Source organism: Eublepharis macularius, chromosome 4, assembly GCF_028583425.1.
Source record: "Eublepharis macularius isolate TG4126 chromosome 4, MPM_Emac_v1.0, whole genome shotgun sequence".
Taxonomy (NCBI): Eukaryota; Metazoa; Chordata; class Lepidosauria; order Squamata; family Eublepharidae; genus Eublepharis; species Eublepharis macularius.
In genome coordinates this window covers 120266817-120280466 of record NC_072793.1, presented here as the reverse complement: position 1 = coordinate 120280466, position 13650 = coordinate 120266817, and the positions used below count along the sequence as shown (strand labels likewise).

The 13650-nt window shown below is 44.0% G+C and overlaps 1 protein-coding gene across 2 annotated transcripts in view; it reads right to left on the bottom strand.

The window, feature by feature from the left end:
* Positions 1-11187, bottom strand: part of COPG1 (COPI coat complex subunit gamma 1) — a 37781-nt gene extending 26594 nt beyond the window's left edge. Inside the window, exons 1-6 of one of the 2 annotated variants that reach the window (XM_054976824.1) lie at positions 11092-11187; positions 9278-9371; positions 4033-4085; positions 3866-3946; positions 3349-3420; positions 463-542 (exon numbers count right to left, since the gene is read on the bottom strand). In XM_054976824.1, coding sequence (XP_054832799.1) covers positions 463-542; positions 3349-3420; positions 3866-3946; positions 4033-4085; positions 9278-9314 — 323 coding nt within the window. In that variant the 5' untranslated portion in view covers positions 9315-9371; positions 11092-11187. The remainder of the gene's footprint in view (positions 1-462; positions 543-3348; positions 3421-3865; positions 3947-4032; positions 4086-9277; positions 9372-11091) is intronic. The other variant, XM_054976826.1, reaches the window with a different exon arrangement.
* Positions 11188-13650: the final 2463 nt, after the last annotated feature.

Sequence of the window (13650 nt, the reverse complement as noted above, 5' to 3'; positions counted from 1 at the left end):
TAAGCATGCTCATGGCAATTTGGCAAACAAGAAAAATAAGATAATGTGCATAAGTTGAATAAAAACTGCAAAACTTTATGGCCAAACAGTCAGCATCTACAAACCTGAAGTGGCAGATCATGCAAACAACTTGTTCCAGTTTGCCTGAAAACAGTGATAGGCCACCAACCTGTAAAACTTTAGCTAAAATGTTTCATTTCATCCCTTCTTAAGACAGAACACACTGAAAAATCCATAGAAATTGTGGCTTGGAGGGTGAAGAAAGATCAAAAGTGGGCAGGAGAGATCCGACTCAGCTATTAAATCTTCAGCATCTGTGTTTAAATAGCCTCATGCCTTCTCACCATCTGTGCTATTCACCTTCATAATTCTCCGTAGGTAATGCTGCCAACCCTGCAAAGCTAAGAGGAAATATATACAATTTTTTTAAAAAGTAGGGAGATCAACTAATTAAAGTCTCACCTGCTAGTTACAATGATGACATCCTCAGCGATGCTAGACATCTCTTTGATGGTCAGGTAACACATTCTGCGGAGAGTTGGCTGGTGTGAAGAACCATGAACAAGAGTATTAGGGAGCAAGACTGCTGGTGAGGCATAATGTTGCCACTGCTGTTGAAATACCCAAGAATTCCTAACCATTTTCCTTTTGAGATTGCATCTTTTGAGGCTGCATCTGATAGCATAGTATTGGAATTTTAGCAAGCGTCCTACGTTGAGTCATGAAAAAAATGTTGTTCTGTTTGTTTAGTTAGATAGCTAGTTAGCACAGGACCACTTAGCTGTCCAGTAAAAGTTCTCGCCATAGAAAGGGGGGTCTTTAGTCTTAATGAAGGGCTCTAGGATTGTCTATTGAATGAACTAGTTTACTGGGGGCAATTAACTAGTAACATATACTAGGGTTTTATTGCTCTTTGTTCAGTCTGCAGTCCAGTCTCTCTTCTCTTCTAGTCTGATCACCAAAATGTAGAGATGTAGGAGTTATTTAGCAGTTAGCTATTCTTGATTTTCTTACCAAATGTACCCTTTTCCCTGATATGTAGTACAAGTATTTTTTTAGAGCTGAACAACACAGGAGTCTGTCTACTTATTTCCACTGCACTAATATTTAACTCTGCAACTTTATCCACCAACACACAGAAACTAAGGGGACAATCCCTAAGGCATTAGGAGTAAGCACAATGGAATCCAATAGGACTTACATCTGAGTAAACATGCATAGGATTATACTGTAAGAAAGCTTCAAGTGGGTAATCGTGTTGGTCTGTAGTAGAAGAGCAATAATCAGGCCCTGTAGCACCTTGAAGACCAGCTAGATTTCCAGGGTATGAGCTTTTGAGAGGCAGAGTTCCCTTTGTCAGCTCTGACTCTCAAAAACTCATATCCTGGAAATCTAGTTGGTCTTTATGGTGCTACTGGACCCAAATCTTGCGATTATCTGCAACTCACTCTTTCTGCAGTTTTATGAGATGCTAAACATCATCTCAAGGGAAAAACAGTGCAATCTGATGCAGAGTTACTCTAGTCTAAACCCCCTGAGATCTGTATAAAATTGCACTAAAAAGAAGGCAGTCTGGGCAAAAAAGGAAGTTATGAGGGCACATATGAAGATGAAAACTCACCGTATACGGAATCAGACCATCTATCCCAGTATTGCTGCCTCTGACTGTCAGTAGCTCTCCAGGCTCTTGGGAACCAAAAATAATGATGATCTGTTTTGGAATCTTGGGCATGCAAAGCACGTGCTCCCACAACAGGAGAAATGGCAATATTCACAAAACAGATCATATAGGTTTTTCTCCCAAGAAGAAAAAAAGAAAACAGGAGGCCAACAAAGCTATCTTTCTATGAAGTTAAGAACATGAAATGGGTTTTCTGAGTACTAGGCACAATTGCTTAAGCCATCCAGAAAGCTCTGCAGTAAGTCAGCATCCTCTACTGGGCATTGTGCTGCACTCAATAGGTTTAGGCCAGTCGTGATCTCTTGGCTGCTGTGCACCATTTGTAAAACAGGAGGCTTTGCTGCGCAAGTATATGGCACTTTCCTCTTTCCCATCTTTCGTATAAGCATTTATCATTTATACCATCGCATAAGAGTAAGCATGGAGCTCCCTTGTAATCTTTCAAGGAAATGGATTCTTGACAAGTATTTAAACCAATAGTTTTAAAGCAATGCTTAGTTTTGCTCCTTGCATATAAAACAACGACGGAGAAGAAAGCAGGTGTTGCTGAAACAAAACGATGGAAAGAGCGGAACTGCATGTTTCACACTACTTTTACTTTCTTCACTTGGACTTTCCAAAGAAAAAGCTATGGACTAGAGGGTCAGCAACCAGAACTGTCATCTGGTTCCATCAACTGCCCACCCAAGAGGCAAAAGAGGTGGTGGATGAACAGCAAATGTGGCATGGAATGTTACAGCTGCCTTATTTGGTATAGGCAACATGGAGCTTTGGTCTGCCATCCCTATTCATTTGTCAGAGCAGCTCTCTGGTTGATGTTGAGCAGGGCTATACATTGGTCTGGAAACCATGTCCTATGAGGAAAGGTTAAAGGAGCTGGGTATGTTTAGCCTGGAGAGGAGACGACTGAGAGGTGATATGATAGCCAAATATTTGAAGATCCAGAGAAGTTAGCTGTGTTAGTCTGTAGTAGCAAAGAGTAAAGTGTCCAGTAGCACCTTTAAGACTAACCAACTTAATGCAACTTCGTGAGATGCATCTGACGAAGAGAGCTGTGGCTCTCGAAAGATTATGCCTCAATAAAATTGGTTAGTCTTAAAGGTGCTACTGGACTCTTTACAAATATTTGAAGGGCTGTCACAGAGAGGATGGAGTGGAGTTATTTTCTGTTGCCCCAGAACCAACAGGTTAAAATTAAACCCAAAAAGTTTTCAGCTGAAAATTAGGAGGAACATCCTGACAGAGCAGTTCCTCAGTTGAAGAGGCTTCCTCGGGAGCTGGTGGACTCTCCTCTTTCGGAGGTTTTTAAGCAGAGGCTAAATGTTCATTCGAGAGCTGTGATGATTCTCTGTCTCAGTATGAATTTAGGCAGATTGTGAGAGGGAGGGATGAGCCAGTTCTAGGCTCTCATGGCCCTTTCTTATATGCCCAGGTAATGCCAATCACCACTTGCAGGTCAGAAAGGAATTTTCCTCGAGGCCAGATTGCTGGGGGATCCTGGAGGTTTTTTGCCTTCTTCTGGGGAACTGAAGGGGTGGCTAGTCCAACACCCTGCCCTGTTGGTCTCTTTCAGCTCTACAATTCTATTATTCAAGCTAGGAGCCCCACACTCTTGCACCTCTCCCTCTGTTGACATTTACGTGCACAGTTATAAACACAAAGCTTACATCATTGGACTGGAAAAGTTTGGTCATTGCAAAGAAAGATTCAGTGGCTTCCATCACGCCAAGGTGTTCCCCCTGGAATGGAAAAAAATATTACTAGCAACTGTGATTATGACTGTGCTAGTGGGCAAAAATCAATCCCCTTAGTATTTCCAGAAAAAGCACAACAGCCACTATCAGCAATTGCCTTGAGCAGCAGAGAGAAGCTCATGTCAATCGTTTACCTCAGCTGAGAGGCAAGGTCAGCAAAGGCCAACTGCCTACCCACAAGGAATTACTTTTACAATGTGCGAGTTGTTTAAAGACAACGCACAGCTGCCACCTACTTCATCACCCCGCCAGCCCAGAGGAAAAACAGACAAAACTACCCTGCAGTTTGCAACCTGCTTCTGAGGTTGTTGAAGCAGCAGTTTCCCCAAGCAATTCCGTGTTAAGGTACAAGCCATTCAAAGTTAACAAGCAGACAGGTTCCATCTACAGAAGAAGCGAGTGTCAATTTAAAAACAATGCTTCTCATTACCTGGTTGATCAGATACAAAATCTTGGTGAGGATATGAGCACATTTCCGAGGGTTTATAGGTGTCTCATTGAATACTCGAGCCTGTGAGCAAAGAGGTGTGCAAATAAGATCTCAGCTTATGCCATGGGGAAAAGGCAGTTTTTAAGCAGCATTTTAAAGGCACTTACTTCTTGCAGCACAGCACTTTTCTCCAAGTGTTGGAAAGGGTTGGAACCCCCACCTGCAACACAAAAACACTGAATTCTGTAATGACTGAGGATTCTGACTAGGTACAAAGCTCATAGGTGGCTGAGCTGGACAACAGCCGACATTATTCAGTCTGTTTAACAGAAACAATTTTCTAAAGGAAAGGCATCAGCAACTACAGCTGGAATGATGAGAAGAACAGAAAACATAGTTACATTTAGCGTTTATTACATGTCCATTTTAGGCGTGTGAACTGAAATTGGTTAGGAATAGGCACTTGTTGATTACTGAATGCCAGTTCTCCCTCACCTCGTGGTGGTTCAGCCGTCACTCAGAATCAGACAAGCCACACAGTTCTGCCCAGGACAACCCTATACTTTTATTTAAGCTGCCTTTCCATACAGCTTAGGTCCCCAAGGTGGCAAAAAGGCCCGCAAACTTTAAAACAAAATTAAAAACATATAAATGTATACAGCGTTTAAAAACAGAACACAAACACACACATGAACGGGAGGAAGGGTTAATGAGAATCAATGTGGAAATGGCAGACAAAACAAAGAACTCTTCACCTGCTGGTGGAAGACAATGATAGAAGGGGACAGACAAAGCTCCCTGGGGAGAGAATTCCACAATTTTCAGCGTGGCAGTGCCCAGAATAGTCTGCGCTTTCTAACATGCAAGGTCCTTGTCATCAGATGGATCTTAAACACTGGACGATGCTGTGAACAATTAGAGCCAGTCCATCGACAGGGTGAAAAATAGAGAGGATGATGGTCTGGGCAGGGCATGGAATATCAGCTACCATCCTTGGCACCAACAGAGCTCAGATTAGCTCAGATAGTAGTTTTAATCTCTGTCATGGAATGAGGAGCAGGTAAGCCGATGGGAAGACAGAACTGATAAAGTAGCCCATTGGAATCTCCCAGGTTGGGAACAGGCTATAACATCCCAAATGACTTCCCTTTATGACCTGCATCCTTTTGATGAGTTAATGCCTCACTATTGGGCAAGTGGATCTGGCCCCAAGCCCAGACTGGTTAATGTCTCTTTGGTACACACGTGGAAAACCCTGAACAAGGACTGACCTTTTGGATGCATGTGTGTGTGTGCATACATGCTTGTGTGTGTAAGGCCTGCATGTAAAGCTGCGCACCCACTTGTGGGCTCCTGCCTAGGATCCCAATGCACAGAACTTTGGCTCTCTTAGTAACATTTTCATGTTTCTTTTATTTTATTAGACTGCATGCTGGACTCTCCTGTATCTTACACTAGGAGTATGTGCCTCCTAAAAATAAAGTTGAGAATATTGCCTGATTTCTAACCCTGACTTTTCATTACATGCAACTGAATGGAAATCCTGGGTAACTGATTTGTCTGGGAGAACCCCAGCAAAGGGGGGATAATAAATTCCCCAGAGACAGTGATGGCTCCTGAAGAAGCACCCCAAGATCCTACTTAATGATGATTTGGGGAGGCAGCATAGCAACAGGTTCACACTCTAGTTTGCTAACTGGCTGAGTGTCAGAAGGCCTCATTTGGAGGCAAGGCAGAGATCATTCTCAACAGTCTTTCACAACAGTGGTAACCAAACTTTTTGGTATGGTGACTCATAAGTCCAAATTTACTTGGTGAATTGCTGACCCATCTAGGGTTGATCCAAGAGATTGAGAAAGTGTGGGTAGAAGGGGAGACGCATAGTTGAGGAGATGTGGGAAGATGGCAGATGTCCACAAAGAGGTGGGTGGGGTGGCAAGTGGCTCAGTGCAGTACATCTCCCAGAGCAGGCAGAGGGCAGTGAGGCACGACAGAGGGCTGGGCAAGAAGTCAGGCTGCTTGAAGGAGCAGTGCCAAGAAAAAGCCTAAGCTCACGCACACCTTTTTCTGTCCTCCTATCACTTCTCCATAAGCTGAACAGCTCCCCCCTCTTTCTTCCAGGTACTACTGTAAAGTCACTCGTTGCCACATAACTTTCCCCCCCTCAGTGTCACAGAGGGGGACGGCAAGGCAAGACTGCGAAAAGCTGGCAAGGAAGAAGAGGAGAGAAAGAATGGTGCAAGAGGCAGGAGCCGCCATTAGGGAGGTTGGCAGCTCCTGCCTCTTGCACCATTCTCTTTCTCTTCTTTCAGAAGCTTCACAACCCACTTTGAATCCCGACCCAAAGTTTGGGAAATACTGCTTGACAATCTCTATGATTGAGGGGTGTGTGTGGAATTGAAACTTCACATATCTAAAGCCTTTTTTATTTCATCCCTTTTCTTCTCAGTATCAAGCTTATTAGGTTCTGCCCTTGTTTTTGGACATAAACATGGGAAGATGCCTGGAACCAAAACAGACCACTGGTCCACCTAGGCCTCTCTGAAGACGCAGGCAGAATAGCATCTCTCTCCACACTTGCTTCCTAAAATACTTTAATTAGAGTTGCTGCGGGTTTAACCTTGGACCTTCTACATGCAGGTCAGGAAAGTTCCCACTCTCGAGGCTTCCGCAAACTATGGCGAAACTCAATTATTCAGAAGGGGTTTTTTACTTAGCTTATAGGACCACGCTGTACGGAAATGGTTCAGAGCGATCCTTTGGTAAAGGGGTTGTAGACTATACTACTCGGTGGTGGTGGAGAGTGCTGTCAAGTCATAGCTGAATTATAGTGACCCCTTGTTGGGGTTTTCATGGCAAGAGACCAATAGAGGAGGTTTCCCATTGCCTGCCTCTGCAACCCTGGTCTTCACTAGAGGCCTCCCATTCAATTACTAACCAAGGCTGACCCTGCTTAGCTTCTGAGATAATCTTGAGTCTAGAAAACCTTGCAACTATCAGAGTTTTATCACACCCTTCCCCCAAGGAACTCAGGATTACATACGTAGTTCTTCTCTCATCTATCTTATCCTTATAATGATTTAGATATATGAATCAGGTTAAGAAAAAGTATTGTCCAAGATCTTAAGGGCTAATAGGTATTTGAACCTGGGTCTTCTAGCTCAACGCGAACTACTGCACAACATTGCCATTTACCACAGGACAGGAGAAAAAGTTAAACACTTTCCTGTGTGTGTAAAGTGCCATCAAGTCATTGCAGACTTATGGCAAGCCCTGATAAGTTTTTCAACGCAAGAGATGTTCAGAGGTGCTTTGCCATTGCCTGCCTCTGCACAGCAGGTCTTCCTTGCTGGGCTCCCATCCAAGTACTAATCAGGGCTGACCCTACTTAGCTAAACCTCAAAAAATTCTCTAAGTAGCAGCCAGATCATGTATTCATATTTATAAATAAATGTATTTATAAATAGTGTAACGTGCTTCCCACTGAACAACTGAAAACAAAACCTGCCAATAGCTCACAAGCTTCAAACGAGACACAAAGAGGAAGGGGAATATAATTAATAGAAACGAAAGAAGATTTTTTTAAACGCCCTGTAACATTTATAGACAACACATCTGCAAGTCAGACTAGAACAATGTGATATTATTAGAATCGAAACTAAACAATACTCTTCAGTCAAACAAAACTTGCAAAGCCCAAACTATACAAATGCATTTAATCCATATTACTATAAAACAGAAAATCTGACATATTAATACTTCCTTTAAGATCAAATGTTGCTACAGGTAACAAAAGGAACAGCAACAATGATGAAATGAAATAATTCAAATTAAATGAAGATAACATTTAAAATGTGCATCCTTTCCTATAATTTTGTAGATATTTATACTGGGATATAGATCATTCTGCAAAAATAACACACCTAGGGCACATAAAGGAAGATTTTGCAGCATGGCCATGACTTTGTGGTAAACTTTAAAGAAGGACAGTGTAGAATACTGTAAGCACAACTCCTGGAGACGTGACTGACTAAGGGTATCAGGTGGGTGTATTACACATATCTGGAGTCAATTTCTTCCCTTAAGCCCACACAGTGTTCACATGTTGGCAAATATCTCCTTTCTTACATTGGGTGATACAGCCTAATAATGTTTCCAGAAGGACAATGATAAAGGGAGAGAGTTGCTAGTACCTTAAGATTTGACAGAAAGATGGATAGCCATATAATCTGCATATCTCAGTAAAGTCAGCTGGAAGCCCTTGAAACCAGACATTTGTATAAGAGCAGGTTGAAAATGTAATTAGTAATAACCACAATGCAAATGCTACAGTGTAGTTAAGAGCCACTGTTGTGTGGTGGTTAGTGTTCACTAGGGAGAGCTGGGTTCAAATTCCCACACTGCCATGAAGGTCTCTGGAAGACCCTGTGCCAGCTATGCATTATCAGTCACAGGGGCTGCTGTTAGCGTAACAGTGTAACCCTCAGGTCTATTCAGAATCCTACCCTATGCTGCTCTATTCAGCTGGACTTACTCCCAAGACAGTGTTCTTAGGATTGCACTGAAGGAGAGAGTAAAATAAGGATGAATGTACACCCCTTTGAGATCCTTGGAGGAAGAGCAAGATAAAAAAAGTATTTACAATTTCATAGGAACCCTGAAATTTTGTATCACCATGGCATTGTTCTTCACTCTGAAAATAACATTCTGAATAGTATGGAGACTGCCCTGCCTAAGATAACTCATTGCACAGGACAGTAGTTCAGCTGCTTGATTTTATTGTCCACATTGCTTCAAATGCTGCATGGCTCAGAGAGACCAATGTGCATCAGCTACAATAGTCCGAAATACATACACGTTCAAGCCAGCTCTGTTCCAAAGCAATAACCTTGTAATGGCATCATGTGCATCCAATGGTCAATATTCTACTGGAGCAACCAGTATGTTGACCACAGCGAAAAGCAATTGTGACAACAGGCAATCCACTACCATCTTTATATCATGATCACGCTTGACAGTGTGAAGTTATCACCTGAATAACATTTTGTTAAAAAGCACTCACAAAATGTACACAGCACTAGCTGCAATGATATCATACTAATGCTAGGGCAGATTTTTCTGGTAGAAGCAGTCACCAAGGAAACTAGATACAACTACACGCAGCTAGCATAACCTATTTCTGGCCTCTTTGCCACATAGCCTTGCCATAGAAAGGACTCATATAACAACAAAACAACAACAACTGGGCTTATAACTAGGATTCCACCCCTTGAACCGGGAACTGGCAGAACCAGGCAGGGCTGGAGCTTGCGGTGGGAGCTTCCTCCTTACCCCCTAAACGCCAAGCCCTCCCAAGCACACAGCCCTTCATCTCCACGTCCCTGCTCTGCACTGGGTCTGATGCACACTCACCCGACTCCTCATCCTTCTTATCAAACTTCTTCAGCATCTTGCTCCTGGAGTCTGAGGAGGTGGAGATCAAATTTTCTAGCCCAGCAGAGGAAACCTAGCCAGGGCAAAGAGAGAGAAGCAAAGCTCCTCAGGGAGAAGGAAAAGCAATGCCAGCGAGGAGGAGGAGGAGGGAGGGGATACACCTGAGTCAAGATGCTGAGGGGACCCTTGTGAGCGTTTCCCAGAAGCCTTCCTTCCTGCTCAGGCGCCACTTCCTGCCAGCTTGTCACTGAGACACCTCAGCCTGACAAAGACACGCAAGCGCACTCCTCGGCTGGTGGGCTGCAGAGGGCACTACGTGGCTGCCAGAACTAGGGAGGAGCCAGAGTGGTGACGACAGCGTGTCGTCCTCAACATCTAGCCAATGGCTGCAGGCAACGCTTGAACAACGGAAAGGATTTGGAGCCTCCTGAGTCTTCTGTGATTGGCCCAAATGGTAAGGGGCGGGGGGAGTGGAGACTGGGAAAGGGCTGAGAGGCTTTGGGAAATGAAGCGAGGAACCGGCTCAGTGTTTCTCTTCGAGAATAGCCGAGGTATCAGTTCTTTGCTATTAACTTTATCGTGCCCGGCAATCGTAAATTACTCGGAGGCACTTTTCAAGAAATAGCCCCAACGTTCCGGTGTGGGGGGAGCACACTTTCTTACTGAAGAATTCCCAGGTTTTTTTTCTTGCTTCCGGCTGCCATCTGAACCTTTATTTGCCTGAAATGTAGTAATTCTGAAACACACAGGCCAGATTGCACCGCAGATCACACCAAGAATTTATTTAGAAACCGGCAAAGCAAAACAGGAGCTTTTTAGCAATTCAGAGATTAAGAAGCCTTTATTCCAGCACGAGCTTCGGTGCACTGGAGCCCACTCTGTCCGAGGCATGTGGACTGCGTAGAGATGACCCACTACATGCATCTGCCGAAGCAGGCTCTAATTCCCAAACGTTTTATGTAGAAGAAAAACATGTTAGGCTTTGACGTGTCCCAAGACTGATTTATATTAAGTGCAATTGACTAACACGACCAACTCTGTAAGTGAGATATAGGGTGAGGCTTTTGTCCAGAGGCTAGCTGGCATAATTAGGACACCTGCCATACTTAGAAGTGTCCTAGCCTGCTGCTTGCACTGTTTCAAACTTTCTTCCGACTTAGGAAAGCGTGACCTCGCTCCAGTCAAAGACAAAGGAGCACAGTGTGCATGAGTCCAGCTAAAGGAAATGAAGGCTGCACACAAGTACAACAGTACAACTTCCTTCTTCTGAGACAACACGCTGTAAAAGTACTGACCTGACTGGCATGATGATCAGAAGAATGGTTGTGCTACAACAGATTGCTGAATTGGTTTCATTAGATGGCCCCTCTTTAATTGAGTTTAAGTGTTTGCAGAGTCTACTGCTACTATACTACTATGATGATGACAATGACAACAACTGTTGCGGCTTTTTTCAGGTGGTAACCACTGGTACAGAGTACCAGCACCCCTTTGCAGAGTATCCCTTGGGCATTCGGGACTTAGGCTGAAAGGGGAGAACATCATGAGCACTGACATCTCTTTTTTAAGAAAAAAGTACTATAATAATAATAATAATAATAATAATAATAATAATAATAATAATAGCAACAACAATATAGCATGGTTAGACAGTAATGAAAAAATCCTGCAATGTATTGTGAAATGTTGATTTATTCCTTAAATGAGGAAATAAGCAGAAAAGCCCATGCAAACAACCTATTCATGCTACTCTCCTATCAGTTGTGAACATACGCAAAAAGAGATGCACCTACTGTAAGCCAAGTAGTCCTCCCAGAACATGTTAATGTCTGTGGTGAGCTCCAGCTGGTGTGAAGAAGGGACTTTCTTTTACCGATTAGTCCTTCACAAATGGCCTGTGTACTTTGCACCAAACTGCCAGCGGCAACACTGTTATCTCACAAACTTACTAAAGAAGTTTGACTCAGGGTGCAGTGAGAAAAGGTGACGCTTCACTGTTTCCTCTGTTAGCTTTGCAACCCCAAAGGCCTGAATTTTACAAACTGATCTAGATGAGTGATGTGGGGAGGGGGTACACAGGATCTGGTTCATCACCAGTATAATTTGACTAATTTCATTGTTTTAAGGTAGTCTTAAACAATGTTTTGCCTGGCACTTAAAAAGACAGCAATCACAGGCAAGTTTGAAGGTGAAGTGTCACCAACAAAGAAGCCCTGTCTCAGTTTGACACCCAAATCACTTCTGAATGTCAGGGGACAGAGAACATGCTTTGGGAAGAAGATCTTAACTGGTAGGCTGGAGCTGGACGGCTGGAGATGATCCTTTCAGTACCCTGGTTCTCAGCCATTAAGAGCTAGAAAAGTAATAACCAACATTTTGCATAATGGCCAGAAACATAATTAAAAGGAAAGGAAAAGCAATAATGTCATTTAGCGTGCTGCTCATACAATAAATATTGTTTTTTTCTTCTACATTGTGCCTTTCTTCTATCATTGAACTCAAGGCAGAGGAATTCTATCTCGAGTTGACTCAGCAAGATTGCAGTTTTGTGACTGGATAAATGTGCTGTAGAATAATACAAGCTTATCTGTGGGAATGAGGGTTGCTCTGAAGCTTAAATAATACAAGTTTATTTGCTGGAACGGGTAAGCAGATTCCCCAGCTGTGCTTCAAGAGGATGGTGGAAGTTTCCAGCAGTGCAATCTCTGAGCTGTCAGCTTTTCTCTAATGGAAGATCCTACCCTAGCTTTTGAGGTGCCCAGTGCCAAATAGTCTTAAACTCAAACTGAAGGTACAATCAGTAAGCCTCTGATCTGTAACTGGAAATCTTATAGGTAAACTGGTTTGTGGTGGGAAAAGGAGAGTGAGCCCCTTTGGTCCAGAGAAGTGAGGGAGCTCCCTGCTGCAGTCCCAGAAATAACGATACCCATACATGTGCCCATTTGTCTCATCTCTGATTTATTCAGTCCTTGAATCTCAAGAGGGCAGATGCAAATCTGTCCCTCAGACTGTGTGTGGGTGGGTGGGATGAAATAGACTGATATATAAATGTCCAGTAGTTTTGTGCATGAAGCTGTGTGTGCAGGAGCAGTGGGAGAACACCTACCAAGGCCAGTCTCATTGTCTCACCCACCATGGAAGGTGGGCCGCCAGTGCTAGCTTGCCACTTGCCCAGTCCAGTCCAGCAAGACTGCCTCTGGCCTTGTGGTGAATCCAGAATTCTATTGCTCGCTTGCCTGCCCGGCCTCCTACCACTGGGGGAGTGGCCAGCTAGCCTGCCAATGCCCTGCCACCTTGCCCTGCGAATGAACCAGTGAGGCTGCTGTGGTGGTGGCCCACCAGGACTGGGCTGGCAGAGGCGTGCCTGGAGGGCAAGTGCAAGGGAGTGTGCTTCAGCCAGGCCCTCAGGAAGCAGGGCTCCCTGCAAAAGCTACATCATTGCTCTGGGACCAGGAGCATGAGCACACCTTGAGTACAAAGCAATTTACTGGGTACAATTTACTTGGGTACAAAGCAAAATACCCCTTTCTAAGATTTCTCGATTGGTGGTGGCGGCACTACCCTGTCTATGATCCAATTTGCACTGAAGGAATTCAGATGAGTTAACGTTTTCCTGTACAAATCCTGCTTTCTTAGTGCCTTAGCTCAAGTGCTGAACCCAGCAGTGGCAGATGAAGGTGAGCTGTATGCCTAAGGGGAGGGACTCTAACAGCTGTCACATGTTTCAGGCCTTACCCTGAAACAAAGTTGAAGTGCTTAGATGTTATCATCTCAAGGCAGGGCCTCTTACTGTAGGAAACAAAGTTTTTAAAAGTCAAGTTTCTAGGGGCTGGGTGTAACGATCTTTCTTCTCCCTCAGAAAAAGCAGATAAGCCTAGTCTTTTTTCAAAGGGAGAACTCCAGGAAGAATATAGGTGCAACTTAAGGTTCTTTCAGAAACAATCAATGGAGACCTATCTGATGTCCAATATTTCTCACAAGGTGGGGAATTTTAAAATTTGAAAACTTCCAATAAAATATTTAATCCTTGTGTAATGATTTTAAGTGTGTGTGTGTGTTTAAATGATTGGTGTGGTACAAATGAAGAGTGGGAGTGAAAGAGAGGGATGAGTGAGAGATGATTGGCTGATGACTGAGAGTGTGGGCGGAGTAAATGCAGGTTTTAGTTACTGAGTGGAGAGAAAAGAGTCAGTCTAGGGAAAGTCTGTGTGCAGCCCGAGCATGTTTCAGGGCCAGATTGAGGGGGGGCAGGGGGGGTAGCCTGCCCCTGGTGCTGCCAAAGGGGGGCGCCGGGCACAGCTGCCAGCCACCGGGAGCGTGCTGCGGCTTGCCATGCGGGAGGCTGAGTGCAG